At 43.9% G+C, this 18,801-nt stretch overlaps 1 protein-coding gene across 2 annotated transcripts in view; it reads left to right on the forward strand.

Moving 5' to 3' along the window:
- LOC139263049 (slit homolog 3 protein-like) overlaps window positions 1-18,801 on the forward strand; it is a 625,025-nt gene that overhangs the window by 405,967 nt on the left and 200,257 nt on the right. For both annotated transcript variants that reach the window (XM_070878558.1, XM_070878557.1), the window contains 2 exons: window positions 2,579-2,742; window positions 15,050-15,194. In XM_070878558.1, the coding sequence (XP_070734659.1) occupies window positions 2,579-2,742; window positions 15,050-15,194 (309 nt within the window). The remainder of the gene's footprint in view (window positions 1-2,578; window positions 2,743-15,049; window positions 15,195-18,801) is intronic.

Genomic DNA, 18,801 nt, shown 5'->3' on the forward strand with positions numbered 1-18,801 from the left:
CAGCATTCCCACCTAATAAGGCGGGGGTCTGTTTAAATATGTAAATTGTAGGACCCCGATGGTGAGTTTCAGCAGAAATGAAGCTTGCACAGTGTACGGCAGTCGCAGTTTTTCAGGCGTTGAGAGGCCTAACTGGCGGCCCTTAAAAGAATCGCTGGAGGCCTCTCCCAAAAGGTAAGTATTTGGTTTTTTTATGATCTTTGTGGGGCCAAGAGGAGCAAGAGCTCCTGACATCAGCTCCTCCCTCGACAGGCCTGACCTACTGGCCAGTTATGCGCTATAGGTGGCTAGTTTTCCTCCTCACCAGACTGACGAGCTACCGTCGGAGGGCGCGGCAGCTCCCTGAGAAAATATTAATGAGGCGCGCACCTGAAAGTGGTGGTGTGAACTTCCCGACTGACGTGTTGGGCAGGCTCCACGGCGCACCCACCGCTGATATCGCGCCCATTCAGCGCCCAACCGGAAGTCTCTGGCTGTGTGTACACGATGTAATGCATGTTATGCAATGCGGAGTGAGAATTCCTGATTTGACCTTAAGTTCACGAAGGTCAGATGCATCAAGCAATGACTCTGGACTTTAGACACCTTTAGTTCCATTTGCACAGCTTTAAAATCTGTTCCTTTTGCAAATTCACTACTCTTTGCCGCAAATTCTTCAAGTAGATATAGCCAAATTATTTGTTGTAATCTTAACTTGGAGTTACAGCTCTTAAAATCACATTTGATGTGAATTGCAGATTTGAGCTAGTGCCAACACTGAATAAAAATGTAGCTATAACAACTAAAACCATCGTGCCTGTACACCTCTTTCTCCGCTACTCCAGTCCTGTCCCCCCTAAGGCATGGCAGCCACATTATATGCAGGGCATGTGCAGTGAGTGGATGGGGCAAGTACAGCTGATTTTCAACCTCAAACACAGACAACAATAATAATTTATATAGCGCCTTAAACATAATGGAACGTCCCAAGGTGCTTCACAGGAGTGTTATCAAAGAAATTTTGACACTGAACTACATAAGGAGATATTAGGACAGGTGACCAAAGGCTTTATGAAAGAGGATATTGGAGACAGATTTCAATCGATGAATGTCCACTTAAAATATGGATGGTTGGCAAATCTTGTTATTACAAACTTTATATCAACAAAGAAATGAATATTGTACAGAGTTCAGCTGATTTCAACCGGATTGGTGGTCAGGTCACTACAATTGGCCTGAGTTAGAAAATGGAAAAAAATAAGCCAGAGCTCCTGCTCCTAGTTGCTATACAGTGAGCATTGCTGGAACATACTCGTGAGTGGATGTCGGGACGGGACAGGATCGAGCTTCCGGTGATGCTCCCCTTGGTCAATTAGCTTGCTGACACTTATACACAATTCCTACTTGGGTGAGGTATCCCAGCATATAGTAAACACCTTCAGGAGAAGATGAGGAGGCGGAGGTGGCTGCGGGTGAAATAGGCAACACATTTAAAAACAAACAATCTCATCACATAAATAAAATAAAGATGCCAAAGAGAACTGAAGATCTTTGTTGATTTGTTTTTGTAAATTAAGAAGAGTTCTGAAAAATACTTGCCATTTAAAGGCTGCAAAGCAGGCAACCCAGCATGAAGTGTAGTGAGCAATCTGACTGATCGAGCAGGGTCAACCATGATAAACCAGCTTTTAGAAAGATGTGCGAGAAATTCAATAGAGCACAGTCACGGGGGAATGCACAGAAGTTTAGATTGTCCTATACCTGTCTGAAGCAGCCCGTTTTCTGAATTGATTAGTTAAAAAGAAAATTATTTTCTTTGATGCTCGTCCTCAGGTAATAAACTCATTACATCTATTAGCCTCTGCAGTAAGGTAGCTGCAAAAATGCAAATTATATTTTATATAAATGTACGTCGGTTCTGCCTGCAAAATAAATAAGTGAGAAGAAGAGAGAATACCATTTAGAGGATTGAGAGGGCCTGCAGAGGTAAGTAATAGCAGTTTTTACAAAGGAAATACGTCTGTTTATAGGTTGGCATGACAACAGCCACTTGACTTCAGTCATTATCGTCACCCCCTCCCCCCGCCCTTCCCTCAATCCCCCCCCAACTGCATCCAGTAAACGACGTCTGACTATAGAACAGAAAGGTTGAACATTTTGAATGGAGCATTCAACACTCAGAATACAAGGGAAAGTGAAAAAGGAAAGCATGTGTGGTTATCAGAGGATTTGTGTGTCCGATATTTCCTATCGAATGCGAAAGGGAAGAGATTTCAGCTGTCCCTCAAGTAATAAGAGTGAGGGGAATTGCTTTTTCCACACAGTGCAGCATGAAGAGAATGATCTGATCTGTTGCTCTGTACGCTGCCTAATGTTCAGCACTGTGGTTTGGTAACGGCTACTTACTGATTATTTTGTGGCAGATGCAATTAAAAGCAAGTACGTAACACATTCATTAAAAATATTCTTCCAATTATCAAGGGATTAGAGTTCGCCGGAACCGCTCGACTGGCTGGAATATCTTGTGTATGTGTGAAGTCACAGGTCTGCACTTCAGTTCGTTAACTTTTCCTTACCTCGTCTCCTCACCCTTCTGCAGGCGAGTTCACTCCAACAGCCTGATATGCAACTGCCACTTGGCCTGGCTGTCCGACTGGTTGCGCCAGCGCCGTCCCATTGGGCAGTACGCCCAGTGCACGGGTCCTGTTCACCTGAGGGGCCTCTACATCGCTGATGTTCCGAAGAAGGAGTTTGTCTGCAGTGGTAAGAAATCTTATCTTATAGCGAGCGTCAAGGAGCTTCCCATAATTTTTTTTACTGATTTAATATTTTTACCATTGAACGTTGTTAATTCCCATATAGTGAGTTACATTGAATTAACTCATTTGGACTTTCATTTTAATCACTATATTTTAGCCCAAGGCAGCAATAACTGCTTCGAAATTGTCCTGGGAATTTATTTATGAATTTTCAGGGTTATGACTGTTAAACTTTGGTGCTTTTCAATTTCAGGGGCATTTGTACTGGGAAATGGAACGTTTTTCTATTTAGGGAGCCCAATAAAGATACAAAGTAAAACTCGCTCTGCTCTTCCCCAACAAGGTGTGTTAGTCCCTAGCCGAAGGAGAGCACCCTTTACTGACCCGGCATCAGCCTTGCTAGTGCCAAATTAGAAGCCATTTTATGGCCTTGTAATCTGGTGGGGCACCTCTTCCAATTTTTGAAGGGGCTGCTCCTCGATTTTTGGCTCGCTTCAGTCCCATGCTCCCAATCCTTGGGCATCCGGTGTGGAGGGGAGCGGTCAGATCACAGGACCTCCTTGTTGGACTGCTCCTGGGCCTGGCCAAGGTGACCGTTAACAACTCCAGGCGGTCGAGGGGGTCGTTCGGCCTGACTGCCTGCCTGTCTTCTGCGGTTATGTTCACGCCAGGGTGTCCCTGGAGATGGAGCACGTGGTGTCCATCGGTACGCTTGAGGCCTTCCGCGACCGGTGGGCACCGGACGGACAGGAGTGCTTCATCATCCCCAGAAAGAAAATTATGATTTGATTTGTAAAGTTTCATTTAAATTTAGTTTGAATTTGTGGTTTATTAGGGAGCACTTGCTTACTGTCTTATTGGTGCTGGCACCAGCTATCAATCACCGCATTTTAATATAAAAGGTGTAATCCAGAGGGGAACTGGGCTGAGACTGCCCAAATTTAACTTAGAGGACCCTTACGTCCAGCAGGGGGTGGCATTTTGTTAGCCTGGGCTGTATTCAAACCCAGGTTCAAACCATAGAGGTTAAATGCCAGAGTATAAACCTACAGCACCATCCTGTCCCCTAAGCGAATTATTGCAGTTCTTTTAGGGGACTGGGCTATCCCAACACCTCTAGAGTCTGGGTTTGAATCCAGCTCTGTGTTAGTCTCTGCTCTCTGCTAGCTCTAACTGCCTTATGTGGAATGAGTTTGAGCAGTTTCAATCCAGTTCTTAATTTATGTGGGTCCACAGCACAGAACCAGCCATAAATTCCCCTCCAAGCCATGGACATATTTTGCCATTTCTTCATGGATGCTGAGCCAAAATCCTGGAACTCCCTACCTAACAGCACTGTGGAATATTACCTACAAGACATGGATGGCAGTGATTCGAGGAGGCAGCCATGGGGGTGGGGGCAAGGGGAGATAATGGTGTCACTAGTAAGCTCGCCGTCACCACCTTCTCAAAGGTAACTGGACTCCACAACTTTCTGTGGTAGAGAATTCTACAGGTTCACAATTCTCTGGGTGAAAAAGTTACTCCTCATCTTGGTCTTATATGGCTTACCCCTTATCCTTAGGCTGTGACTCCTGGTTCTGGATTTCCCCAACGGCGGGAACATTCTTCCTGTATCTAGGAGTTAGATGTGGTCCTTACGGCTAAAGAGATCAAGGGGTATGGAGAGAAGACAGGAGTGCGGTACTGAAGTTGCACGATCAGCCATGATCATATTGAATGGTGGTGCAGGCTCGAAGGGCCGCATGGCCTGCTCCTGCACCTATTTTCTATGTTTCTATGTTTCTATGTAACTAGGGATGGACAATAAATGCTGGCCTTGTTAGTGACATCCATATCCTAAGAATACATTTTTTTTAAATGAGCACAATTGGCCAGTAAATTGATAATGTGCCACAAAGGGGTCACAAGGATGGCTGGAAGGGCAATTGGGAAGATTCATAGTGGTGAGGTAGGGAGTATTTAGCAGAGTTTGGGATGATGACATGCTCATACCTGCCTGCGCAAGGTGGGAATATGTCCATCGGCCTTTCACAAGCATCTCTCATGTTGATGAGCACACTGGATAGAACTGCAGGAAGGTCTAATGCATTGATGTGGTTCATGGGGGATGTCTGAGGACCCTTCAGGGTTACTCTCTGGTGTTATTGGTTTCTATAGCAAACTGGAAGCTTTACTGTGAAGCTGCTGATTTCAACAGAAACCCATAATGTCTCATTGTGAGCTCATGCAGGATTGTTCCAATTGGTCACATGTAGCTCCCATGCTGCTCATGAAGCCCAGGCAGCTCAGTCCTACTTGCGCTCATCGTTCTTATTCACTGATTGGATATTTGAATTTTGTGGGCTTGAACGTTTCGATAGGTCTGTTTTTAGGGCTGTTGCATCATTGGTGGAAACATTCTAAATCAGAACACCAAGATATGTTAATGCTGGCAACTTGAAAGTTGTTTTTCTGGGATGAAGGTGACACTGGCAAGGCGATATATTGTCCATCCCTGGTTGGCCTGAGGGCATTAAGATTCATCCATGGAGTATGGGACAAGTGATATATAGACCAGGTCTTGAAGGACTTTGTTGAACCAGTTGGGTTTTTACAACAGTCTAGCAGCTCTCATGGTTAATTTCTGGTGGTAGCTGCAGGGTTTCACTGTGATGTTTGGACTGAGAGCTGCAGGATTTCACCATGATGCTGTTGGTTTGGACTGGGAGCTGGAGGGGTTCCCTATAATACTGTTGGGTCAGCTGAAATGCTCTTGGTTCAAAAGCAGAAAAGTAAAATCATTGGGTTTTGGAGATTAAACTATTTAGTGAAGAGGGAACCTTCAGCTGTTAGGGAAATAGCCTGTGCTGATCTCTCCTAGATGCAATCATTGTGTAAGATGAACCACAAGGTTTCATGGCCATTGAAAGCCATAGAGGAAGTCATGTGAACTCATGTTACTCTCTTACCGCCCCCCCCCCCCACTTCCACCCCCCAAAATGACTGAAGCAGAATGTCATAGTCTAAAATAGCTCCAAAAACAAATTTCTGACAATTATGAAAAATAACTCATTAAAAAACATAATTTTTTCCATCTATCACAGGGGCTGCATGCAGAAATTTCAATGAAGTAGACCTTCTGGTGACAAAAAGAATGTCATTAAATAGGAGCATTGTCTGTATATATATCCCATGCGGCTTGAAATACGGAGTCACAAATAGGAACTGGCAAAACTATAAAAACAATTAATTGACTGGAGCCACGTCTGAGTCGGATATCCGCAGAGTGCTTTTAATTAGGATAAATAATTACAGATTCCCGGGATGAAGTTGGATTTGCCCTGTTTCAATTATTGAGGAAGTAATTGGATTTTTAATTGCTGTCTGTTTTCTGCCCCACTTTCTATTTTTTTAAACCTGTGTTTAAGCTGTAAACCTGGCGAGGCCGTTCATTTGTATTCTTTCCATCTGTTTTTGCTCTCCCAGCTGTAAACAAGATAAAGTGTAGCTGTAGCGTTAAATTATTTACTCGTCTCTGTGGTAACCTACGGACTGAGGATCACATTTCGCACAGTTTGTGCTGCACACCAGCTGGTCACAAAGATTGAGGCTTGTGCAATCAGTCAGGGTAGGTTTTAGTGTATCTTCGGGTGGACAATGTGGTTCCATTGTTACCATTGGCGCATCACTGCATTATGTCACAGTGGCAGAACTCGAGTTCCTGGTTTCCGACGGCCCTTTTTATTCTTCATGAGGGTAACACTCTTTTTAAAATAATTTTGCCTTTCTCGAAATGAGTCTCCAACATTGCTTGCCATCAATAGGGTTAGGTGTAGGGTTTGCAAGTAGGCGCGAGCTGCTTACAGTACAGCATTAACACAGTAGAGTTACTGCCCTTTCTTCATAAAGAAGGACTGAAAACCCTTTGGCTGCCATAAGACGGGTTGGCAGGGGTCTGAGAGCAGGATGGCTACTTGGTACTTAGCCTGGGAATGGGAACTGGTATGGGATGGTTACAGAGGGTAGGAAATAAATAATGGAATTATTTTTTAATTTATATTTTCTTTGGATGAAGTTGTTGCTCAGTAAGTTGAGGTGGTTGCGGCCCACCCACCATGTTAATAGTGCTAATCTCCTGCACAACAGCTGGATGCAACCTACATAAATGGTGGGAGGCTCTAATCTTTATCTAATTACCAGTGTCATCTTTTAGCTGATCCATATTGTACTGGAATTGTTCAACTGAAGCACAGATGTTTGTAAAAGGATGCAGGGAAAGGTCAGGACAATGGAATTGGAGCCCGACGTATAGCGGGAGGTATGTGCAGGTATCATTGAAAATAGTGGCATAGACCTCTCCCCTCAGCAGCGTTCCCTGAATGTTGATGCTGATAATGGAAGGGATCTGCAGCTCTGTATATTGCAAGCAATAACTCTTGTAAGAACTCTTGCCTGCAGTATGCAGAACTTCCATTAATGGCAACACTGGGGAGCAGTGCCGAGGGGAGCGAGGACTACTACTACCCATTTGCGGCAGTACTGGATAGATATGGCCACCAGGGTAAAGAGCCTGGGGGAAAATGGACGTCGGGGAAGGGGGGGGTGCGGAAGTGGATGGCAATGAAGAAGAGAGGGAACAGGGAAAGTGGATGATAATGAAGGGGGAAAGCAGAGGTCAGTGAAGGAGAGAGTGAGAGGGACAGAAGCTTGGGAGCAGTGCTCGGGAAGGGGAAGATGGAAGAAGATAGAAGTGCAAAATAAAAATGATGCAGGTCCTTTACTATGAATTGCAGTCACTTTAGACTCCTATAGGAACAAATTGAAACTCTCCCAATCTGATCCAGGGGGCCACTGCTTGCTGGTGAATTATATCTAATAACTTTCTTTTTTACTTCCTTTATTCTCCAGCTATCCAATATCACTGACACTAAGATTTTCCCTAGACACTACAACAGTAAATAGGCCATGGCTGGCTTGCATTAAGTACAATTCATGGAGCATCAAGGATAATGAGACTATGGATGATCCATTGTCAAGGGACCTGATTCTAATCAGTCCTCAGCTGCCTTAAATTGACATATCCCAGTGAAAATGTGCGAGATACTGTAATGGGACTATGAGTGAATCTTAGGGGCCTGATTATAATCAGCCCTCAGCTGCCTCGGTTAGCATATTCTATATGAAATAACATAAAAACACAACCAGAAAAACCTTGGCATCCAACCATGGTCAATAAGTCAATGAGTTGCAAGACCTCTGCTTTTTAACTTATCTCACAACCTCACCACCAAGTTCAAAAACATTGTAGTTCAACATGATTGCAGTTTTGTTCAACTTGTATATGTAAAAAGCAAGAAGTGGATAGGTTAAGTACTCGTCTAATTGATACACTGGTCTGAGTGTTGTATGGAGCTGCTGTAAATTGTAATAAATTGCTGCTGCCTCCCCACATTAACACAGTTCAGATCCAGTCAGAGTTTATAGAGGAATCTAAGGAATGTGTCCACCCGTATCATCACGCTGAGATACCGATTTTCCATTTCTGAGCCCTTTTTTCATCGTTTTTCTTCAAACACTGACGCCACATCACAAATGCGGCATTTCATGAAGAATATGAACAGAAGAAAGAAGAAAGACTTGCATTTATATAGCGCCTTCACGACCTCAAGATGTCCAAAAGTGCTTTATATGAAGTACTTCTGAAGGGTAGTCCCTGTTGTAATGTAGGAAATGCAGCAGCCAATTTACACACAGCAAGCTCCCACAAAGAGCGATAATGACCAAATAATCTGTTTTATTTTAGTGATGTCGATTGAGGGATAAATATTGGCCAGGACACCAAGGGGTAACTCCCCTGCTCTTCCCTGAAATAGTGCCATGGGACCGTTTCGTCCACTTGAGTGAGCAGATGGGCTCTCGGTTTAACATCTCATCCGAAATACAGCACCTCCGATCGTGCAACACTCCCTCAGCACTGCACTCAAGGGGGACTTGAATCCACAACCTTCTGCCTCAGAGGCGTGAGTGCTACCCACTGAGTCATAACTGACACACAAATCAATGTAATATTTGCCAAAATGAAAAATAATGACTAACAGATGAAAGTAACATCCTGAAAGAGTTTCACTCCCATTTTGAAGTTGTGACTCATACTTCATTAGTTCATCAGTCTCGGGTAACTTCTGGTATCTTGCTGAAGTACCTATTTTTCATATGACAGTGATTGAAGGGGGGCATCATGGTGGAGACCCGTTCTATGCCCAACAGAAATGCACACAGGTACCTTTTACAACTTTCATCAAGAGTGAGAGGCTGATTTCCCCCTCCCCCCACCCCATCCCATGGGTAGTGTGGTCAGTTTAGCACTCCTATTAGATGTCAGTCTTGGTTCAGTGGTAGCATTCTTGGTTTGGAGCCAGAAGATTGTGGATTCACGTCACACTCGAGAAATATGAGCGCATAATCAAAGCGGACAATTCAGTGCAGTACTGAGGGAGTGCTGCCTGTTAGGGGAAACATTTAACTGAGGACCTCTCAGATAGACATAAAAAAAATCCCATGTCACTATTTAGAGAAGAGTTCTCTTGTTGTACAGGCCAATATTTATTCCTCAATTAACATTACTGAAACAGATCATTTATCTTATTGCTGTTTATTGGACCTTGTGCAAATTGGCTGCCATGGTTGCCTACATTACAACAGTAACTGTAATTTAGATGTAAGATCAGTGAAACCCATCTGTTTCTCCAGAGTTTTCACTGGCCGTCCCCAGAAGTTACAGCGGGACATTAGGAGAATCCCTGGGGAAATTCTAATGCAGGTGTTTAGTGTAGGTGAAGAAGCAGTCGGGGGATGGGGTTGGCGGGGTGGGGGGGGGGGGGGTGGGCGCAGGAACATGTTAAGGATAAGGAGCCAAGAGATGAATGTTTTGATGTTACACATAAATTGGTAAATGCTTAGGACTCGCCAAAGCTCATGAGCAAACCACCCATGGTTAGTTGTTGAGTGAGCCCTGAAATAATTTATAGGCCTAAATTTATGCTAATGGTCCAAAATTATAACCTTAGCTCTCATAATTTTATCTTGTACATTGCCACCATATTTAACCAAATGAAAATTATATATTGATTGGATGAATTTGGTGATGAATTTCATTGGTTTTTGATGGGTTGTTGGGTGTGATGTTTTGTACAAATGGACAATCACACTTTGGTGTATCAAAAAAATCAGGTGGCTCATCAAGTATCATTACACGTTTGCTGAGAATTAAGTGGAAACACCGTCCGAACTGGACACAGAACACAAGGTTTTCTTACTGTTCCCATGCTAAAGAAAACAGTATGGAGGCAAGAGGCAAAAAAGATGGGGGGAAAAGAAAATGTCAAAGTAAAAAAAAAAAGGATAATCCATCAGTGATTTTACGGGGTTTTGCTAATCCCACAAGAATAATCCCAAAAGCCCAATGGAACAGCTGTTGGTGATAGATTGATATGTGCTGGAAAGGACAAGCCATAGTCAAGCATTTCTGCAGAGAGTCATGTCTTCGGTTAATGAAATGTCAACAAAACTCCAGAGAATTATAAGCCGTGCGTTTGTAAACATTGTAGCCATTGTGACAGATGGAGCAGGAAAGCTGGTGCTTGTTTCCTTCAATCCCTCTCCATTCAGTGACGTGCAAATAGAAGAAAGACACGCAGAATGAGCGTGCTTGTAGAAACGGAGAGCTCAGAGTGCAGTTGAGAAGTGTAGTATTGCTAACCTATGCAGTTAGTAGTTAATGTGCTCCATTCTTTTAAAACTGCACTCTCAACATTCCCAAATGTTCCTATTATGATTGGGCCTAGTTCTTAGTTAGGTTGGTAAGGGATGGTCTCACAGTGAATGTAACTGATTTTGTCCATCTTTATTCGCAATGAGGAAACCTTCTGTCAACTGCTCACTGGTGTCTCCAGTTCTGGATCTCGTTGGGGATGGGGGAAGAGAGAAAGGGAAACATTCATTTTAAGATACCATTTTCCCAGCCTCAAAGAAGAGACCACACCATTAATTTTCCTTTTCGAAAAGAGCTGTAAAGAAATATAATTAAATTCAACTTTCCTTCATTTTATTTGTCTTTCTGATCATTTTGTTTTGATTGGCTTTGTTTAACAACTTGCAATTATGTAGTGTGTTTAATGTGCAAAATGTCCCAAAGCAACTTTATGGATGAGGAGTGTGAATGCTGAGCCCGGGAAGAGGGTGAAGGAAGCACAGCTGAAAACCTTGATGAAAAGATGGGTCTTGAGAGAATTTTTAAATGGAGAGAGAGGGACACAGGAGTTTAGGGAGGGCATTCCAGACAACAAGGTCCAAGTGACTGAATGCTCTGTCACCTTTTAGTTGCATGGGGGTTGGGAGGAAGCGGGTTATGGGAGATGCACAGGAGACCAAAGTTCGAAGATTGTAGGTGTGGGAGGGAGATTGCACAGGAAAAGTAGAATGAGGCCATTTAGCTTTATAGGCATCAGTTTCGGAATGAGATTTGTCCATTTTCAAATTATAACATTTTTAATATTGTATCTTTTTATCTGAGTGTGTACCTAAACCGAGGGAGTTTTAAAATGGAGCCATAGCTGTTGCTGTGCCCGTTGAGAATTCTCTTGTCATAAGAACCTGAGTGTACTCTATATTTGCCTGTTTGGAATGTACTTAGAAATTCAAAGTGGACATCTCACCTTTTGTTTGTACTCATCAGTCAGTTATAGGCAGTCCCTCGGAATCGAGGAAGACTTGTTTCCACTCCTGAAGTGAGTTCTTTGGTGGCTGAACAGTCCAATATGAGAGCCACAGACTCTGTCACAGGTGGGACAGATAGTCTTTGAGGGAAGGGGTGGGGGGGGACTGGTTTGCTGCATGCTCTTTCCGCTGCCTGTGCTTGATTTCTGCATGCTCTCGGCGTTGAGACTCGAGGTGCTCAGCGCCCTCCCAGATGCACTTCCTCCACTTAAGGCAGTCTTGGACCAGGGACTCCCAGGTGTCAATGGGGATGTCGCACTTTATCAGGGAGGCTTTGAGGGTGTCCTTGTAACGTTTCCGCTGACTACCTTTGACTCGTTTGCCATGAAGGAGCTCCGAGTAGAGCACTTGCTTTGTGAGTCTCGTGTCTGGCATGCGAACTATGTGGCCTGCCCAGTGGAACTGATCGAGTGTGATCAGTGCTTCAATGCTGGGGACGAGGACGCTGATGTTGGTGCGTCTGTCCTCCCAGGGGATTTGTAGGATCTTGCGGAGATATCGTTGGTGATATTATTCCAGCGACTTGAGGTGTTTGCTGTACATGGTCCATGTCTCTGAGCCATACAGGAGGGCGGGTATTACTACAGCCCTGTAGACCATGAGCTTGGTGTCAGTTTTGAGGGCCTGGTCTTCAAATACTGTTTTACTCAGGCAGCCGAAGGCTGCACTGGCGCACTGGAGGCGGTGTTGGATCTCGTCGTCAATGCCTGCTCTTGTTGATAGGAGGCTCCCGAGATATGGGAAGTGGTCCACGGTGTCCAGGGCCGCACTGTGGATCTTGGGGGACAGTGCTGTGCAGCGAGGACAGGCTGGTGGAGGAACTTTGTCTTACGGATGTTTAGCGTAAGGCCCATGCTTTCGTATGCCTCAGTAAATATGTCGACTATGTCCTGGAGCTCGATGACAGAGGTTGGGATGGTCTTGGACCTGGCCCGGAGATGGCACAGATTGAACAGGTTTCCACTGGTTCTGTAGTTTAGTTCCACTCCAGCAGGGAGCTTGTTGATTGTGTGGTGGAGCATGGCGGCGAGAAAGATTGAGAAGAGGGTTGGGGCGATGACTCAGCTCTGTTTGACCCCGGTCCGGATGTGGGTTGGGTCTGTGATGGATCCATTGGTAAGGATTACAGCCTGCATGTCATCATGGAGCAGGTGGAGGATGGTGACAAACTTTTGGGGCATCCAAAATGGAGGAGAACACTCCATAGACCCTTGTGGTTGACAGTGTCAAAAGCCTTTGTAAGGTCGAAGAAGGCCTTGCTTTATAGACAGCTCTCAGTGAGCAAAAAATTAGTTTAGTTGTTTCCTCAAGCAGTGTATGTGAGGAAAGCTGGTAATTAATCAGATAATCAGGGCTCTGTTAGTAAACATGTCACACTGGTACAAGGGGAGGTCACTTGAGCTTGGAGTGGAGGCAGATTGGGGTGAAGAAAGAGGAAGCATCCCTCTGCATTAACTGGTACCATTGTTGATCTGAGAGTGCTTTTTTGGCAATTTATCCTGCATTTAGTTTACCCTCTGATCCTGGAGTGCTTCATGAAGCAGAGCAGAAGGAACTAGTTTTTGGCTGAAATCTTCACCAACTGAAAACGCAGAGCAGAGATTCAGCCACTTGCTGTGCGTGATTTTCTGCTGATTAATTTTAAATGATCAGATAATCCTGGACTGAATTTCCAATGTGTGTTTTTATAGAATTACACAGAATTTTACAGCACAGAAACAGAATTCATCTTCAGTGATCCATGCCCAACTGGTTTATGTTCCACATGAGCCTCTTCCCACCTTACTTCATTTAACTCTATCAGCATAACCATCTATTCCTTTCTCTCTCGTTACATAAAATTACATAGTATATACAGCACAGAAACAGGCCATTCAGCCCAACCAATCCATGCCAACGTATATGCTCCATTTGAGCCTCCTCCCATCTGTCCCCATTTAACTCTATCAGCATAACCCTCTATTTCCTTCTCCCTCATATGCTTATCTAGCTTCCCTTTAAATGTATCTATAGTATTTGCCTTAATCACTCCCTGTGGTATCGAGTTCTACATTCTCTCACTCTCTGGGTAAAGAAGATTTTTCTGAATTCCCTATTGAATTTCTTGGTGACTATCTTTTGATCTTTCCCACAAGTGGAAACACTGCATGTTCTTATGTAGCTACCCCTTAAATGCATTTTGGCAAGCAAGGATTCTTACTCTGAGTAGAAAAGTGTAAGGAAACCAGTTTGTGCAAGTGTGTTCAATGGTTTGTTTCACTTGTATAGTCCTCACAATGAGTTGCTAAGGTAGTGGGGGAGCTGGGCTGGGAGGAAAGTAGATGGTTCGACTGAGTCAGCCAGTAACCTCACAAACACCAATGAAAGAGATGCTTCTTGCAGTTATCAGGATTTTATAGGGAAGCTTTATTGTCAATAAATATATCTAGTCTGTAGAGATTAGTTTTGTTTTAGATGGAGGCAGACAGCTTGTAGAAAGTGTGAACAGTCAAACGCTATCCAACACACATCATCAGTTGAGTAATGGTTTTGTGCCAAAAAGAGTCAGAGACAAGATTTCTGTTGGAGTCTCTGTGTTTGAAGCTCAACAACCGAGAGAACAAATGACCGCTGAGAGTCTAAGCCGACAACCGTGGGAGTGGTTTCTGATTTGTTGTCTGAACTAGTTGGCACCCATTGCATACTTGAATGTTGCACTGCCTGTGACATCACTCTGTGCTGCTGAAGGAGCGAATAAATAGCTGCAGGTTTTCACCTTCCCCCATCTCCCTGCACTGAGATTGGAACCACTCTGAAATCTTTGAGCCTGCCATGTTGGTCGCTGTGAAGAGCTGGGAAAAGCTCTGTCTGTTGTGCTATAAACATTGCCAAGATTTGTAAAACTAACTTACAAGTTTAGAGGGCAATGTAATCAGCTCCAGGGTGATGTTTATTATCCTTTCAAACTATTGTATGTTTAAAAAAAAAAGTGTCCTTCCATTGCCAAGTATGGAATGCGCACATCACTATGTTGCCAGGGCTCAGATGCTTATCCCTCCCCTCAATGAAATTGTACAGTTCATCAGGATTCTCCTCACTAGACTAGCAGGTCGGTATCACTGCTGTGGCTCCAACCAGCCACAAACAGCAGATGTCACAGAATGGAAATCTGTCGGTTAATAAAGGTACAAAGCACCATGGAAAATGGTAGCCTTCACATGGAGATCCAGAATGCCTTTTTTTAAAAAGTAAAAATAGGGGCAGGTGTATATAGACCAAAAATGATACAAATTGAGCCAATTATGTCTATTCGCAAATAAACATAAATTGGCTTAATTAAAGTCAGTTAGTTTGAAATTTGGTTGTCGATTCCTGGCTAAAGCATGCTGCAAGAATCTTTACCCAGCACTGTAAATACAAGTGACACTAGCTTTGTATTGCTTGTAAGCAACTCCTGCAGGAACGATTTCCTTTAGAAAAGAAGCTCAGTTAACAGAGGAGAGCACTTCTCATTTTCTCCATCTTATATGTGTCTGTTTATTGTTCTGAGTAAGTGTGCTCTTGTGTCCTCCCAGGTCCTCAGTCCTCAGAGCTTCAGTCTTGCAGTGCCCATGCTACATCATGCCCGCCAGCGTGCGTGTGCAGCAACAACATTGTGGATTGTCGCGGGAAAGGGCTGACCGAAATCCCAGTCAACCTTCCAGAAAACATCGTGGAAATGTGAGTGACCCACTTTCCCAACTCAGATTTTGAAGGGTGGGGGGCAGGGAGAGTGACATCAAAAATATCAGCTTCCAAGTTGGTTTCAGAACTGCCAAAGTCATCATATAATATTATCCCGTTCAGGGCTCCAAATCATACTGGCCAATAATTGAGTGCAATCTACACTTGATAGGATCAAGTGCAGCATTCCAATAGAGGAAAGCCCGAAGAGGTGAGCTGGCTTAGGGATCTACTGACAGATGCATTGTCATGGCCTGGAGGGAACTGCATCCTCCAATTACAGGATGAACAACCACTAGATTCTATGGAGGAGCTTATGGTTTGAGTACAATGGATCTGCACGAACTTTGGCCACAAAAAAAATTCAAACAAATTTGACTTGGGTCAATCCCATCAGGTCAGAACCAGACACTGTTCCTTTTGAGACTCAGATAGCTTGGAGTCAAACTCTTCCAAAAGAAAATGTGGAACCGAGATGAGCCAAGCCGTTTTATTGTTATTTGGAATGGAATTGTGATAATAGTGCTTCAATATGGCTGTAGGTTTGATGCATTTGGCTTGTTCTGAAACTATTAAGCCCACTGTTTCAACTAAAGCCGAAGTTTGTTTTTCCTCACCGAACATCAGTGTAAGAGGCTAACTAAGGATGCATGTGGCCCTGAGCGCAAAATGGGAAAGAAAACACTGTCAACATTGTATAAACAAAAACCCACCAGAGCTTCACAATATTAAAGGAACACTGGATGAGTTCAAAACGAGAGAACTCCAAACCACACCCAAGGCCGTCACAGTTTAAATATTTTAGGGAACCACATCATGAAGCTCTTAAATTGCAAATATAGCCAATCCCCTTGAAATTTGCAGCCAGATTTGCCCGGACCTCCTGTTCACACAAAGTTGCATCCGGAGATGCGGCAGAGCCTCACCAGTTCCAGATGGCATTCTGACCCATCGCCCACTGAGCTGCAACATTAAAAAAACAAACAAACCCATTACAAAAACAACAACTTGCATTTATATAGGCACTTCATGGGAGTGTTATCAAACACAATTTGGCACCAAGCCACATAAGGAGATATTAGGGCAGATGAACGAATGCTTGGTCAAAGAATTAGGCTTTGAGGAGCATCTTAAAGGAGGAGAGAGAGATAAACAGGGAATTCCAGAACTTAGGGTCCAGACAGCTGAAGGCATGGCCACCAATGGTGGAGCAATGAAAATTGGGGATGTGCAAGAGGCCAGAGGCAGAGTTGGAGGAGCACAGAGATCTCTGAGGGTTGTAGGACTGGAGGAAGGGCGAGGCCACGGAGGGATTTGAAAACATGGAGGAGAATTTTAAAATTAAGGCATTGCACAGGTGAACAGGACTTGGTGGAAGAGAAGATACAGGCAGCAGAGTTTTTGATGAGTTTTTGCAGAATACTGTATATTTTGTTCTTCCTTTGCTGACTGTTAAAAAACTGTACACGCTGATGGTGCCCAGTGTGACCCAGGTTTTAGACTTGCAAACTGCTCACAGCTCCCTACAGGCCGAAGGAGAAAAATCAGAACCCACAGGTACATTGCCCGATTGAACCAGAGTTGAGGGGCCAGCTCTTCCCCCACCCCGCCTCTTCCACAATCATTTTGCCCAGTCAGATCCCCACTTATATATATATATATATATATTATATATGGGTCATGCTGAGTCTAAAATTTTGGGCACACATTTATAGCCCAGTTCAGAACCAGTGTAAATTGAGGCAATCTGCATGAGCTTTCTTTTTGTAATGGGCGCAGGGCCATGTCAATCAGCAACGGAGAGTTTTGGTGGAGCTTTTTCAGAATTGGTGTAAAAGATTAGGGAAGTTCTGCCGTGGAGTACAAACAGGCATAATTCAAGCATCCGAATTTCCTCACTCTTTTGGCGCTGACAATTGACCTTACTCTTCCAAAAATTTCTGCACTTAATTAAATCGGGGTGGGGTAGGGTGTGTCTACAAGGAGAAAGTGTGCACATTATAACAGGCAAATAAAAACTGTGTAGATTTCTCACCCGTTTGGTTCGGAGGCTCTTAAATATGGTGATGGGTTTTCATCCTTGAGGTACTCAGCTGACCAGCAAAAAAAAGTGTCAACTAGGTGGTGAGCGTCTGGGCTATTCAACAACCAGATCATGGCATCCAAGCCCACACCTGTCCTGATCAGGCTTTCCATCAGAGGTCAGTGCTTAGGAGCAAAATACCTAAGCCAGAAACACGAAGGTTATAACAACTTTATAGTTAACTCAGCCCAGTCCTGGAATCTTCTTGGCCTGTAGGTCTCAGTGCCATAGCACATGACACATTTATCCATCAACATGTATTCAGGATAGTTGATCAATTTACAGGAAGTGCTGAACCTGAAATCCTTCGGTAGATGATTTTCCCACTCCATTAATTAAGAGTCCATCTTTACAAAATGCAAATGCAAAATTATTTTTTCTCTTCGATAAACACAACCTTCTCACTTGTGCAGGAACATGGCACTACATGTGAAATAAAGTGAAAACTGGATTTTGTTACAGTGCAATCGCTTGTAAGCCATAGTCACAGCCTGTCTGGGTTTGGTTGTCTGTGAATGCATGCCCTTGCTGTGCAATGTTTTTGCAGCAATTGTGGTTGTGCTCATTTTCAGAGGCATCCCCTGTGAAAGCCTTGTCATTGGCAGGCTCTGTGATTAGGCTCGAGGTTTACTCTGCCACAGCCGTGGCGCGAACCAAACTCATTTCTGAACTAAAGAAATTTGAGTAAAATTACAGCAGAACAGCAAAACTTCTGGATTAAACTGCATCTGAACTGCAACAACATTTGCTTGTAAACACAGCATAGAATTAACGTTAGCTAAGCCATTGGAAAATAACATAGCTTGTAATTGGTGTGAGGAAGCCTGAGAGACTTGTATATAACCAACCTGGCTGTATCTAGATACAGCCTCCTGTTAAAAATTAGTGTCTCAAACTTTGTCTTTGGTGCAAACCAGATGTTCTGAAATGAGATTCTGACCCAAGCTTTGAATTCCCCCAATCGGTTCGACTCTCTGAAACCTAGGCTATCAGCATAGCTCAACTAGTCATCTTTGACCATCCAAAAGATGTTTATCCATTTCTCTTGTCTAATCACGTCAGTTTATTGCATTTGGATTGCACTGTGAAGATGCGCAGTTCTCTAAATTTAAGGGAAGATCTTGAAAATGTTATACTGTTTGGAAGTCTTCTACCCCTTTCGCTACTCCTGCACCCGTATTGTTCCATCCCTGACATTATGCACAGTCTTGTTACTTGGTAGTATGTGAGTGGTAGAATGGTGTTAAGTGTAGTATGATAAAAGGAAAGGAAGAGGTGAGTGTGCTGGGAATGAGCTCCTCTGGCCAGCCTCGCAACTTGCACCCTCCATAATCTTGAGCTCATCCAAAGCTCTGCAACTGGTATCCTAACTGAGCATCAAATCTTGTGCACTCATCACCCCTGTGCTCACGGACCTACATTGGCTCCCGGGCTGGCAATGCCTCGATTTTAAAATTCTCACCCTTGTTTTCATAAACTTCCATGGCCTCGCCCCTCCCCATCTTGTGACCTCCTCCAGCC

This window comes from Pristiophorus japonicus, chromosome 4, assembly GCF_044704955.1.
Source record: "Pristiophorus japonicus isolate sPriJap1 chromosome 4, sPriJap1.hap1, whole genome shotgun sequence".
Lineage (NCBI taxonomy): Eukaryota > Metazoa > Chordata > Chondrichthyes > Pristiophoridae > Pristiophorus > Pristiophorus japonicus.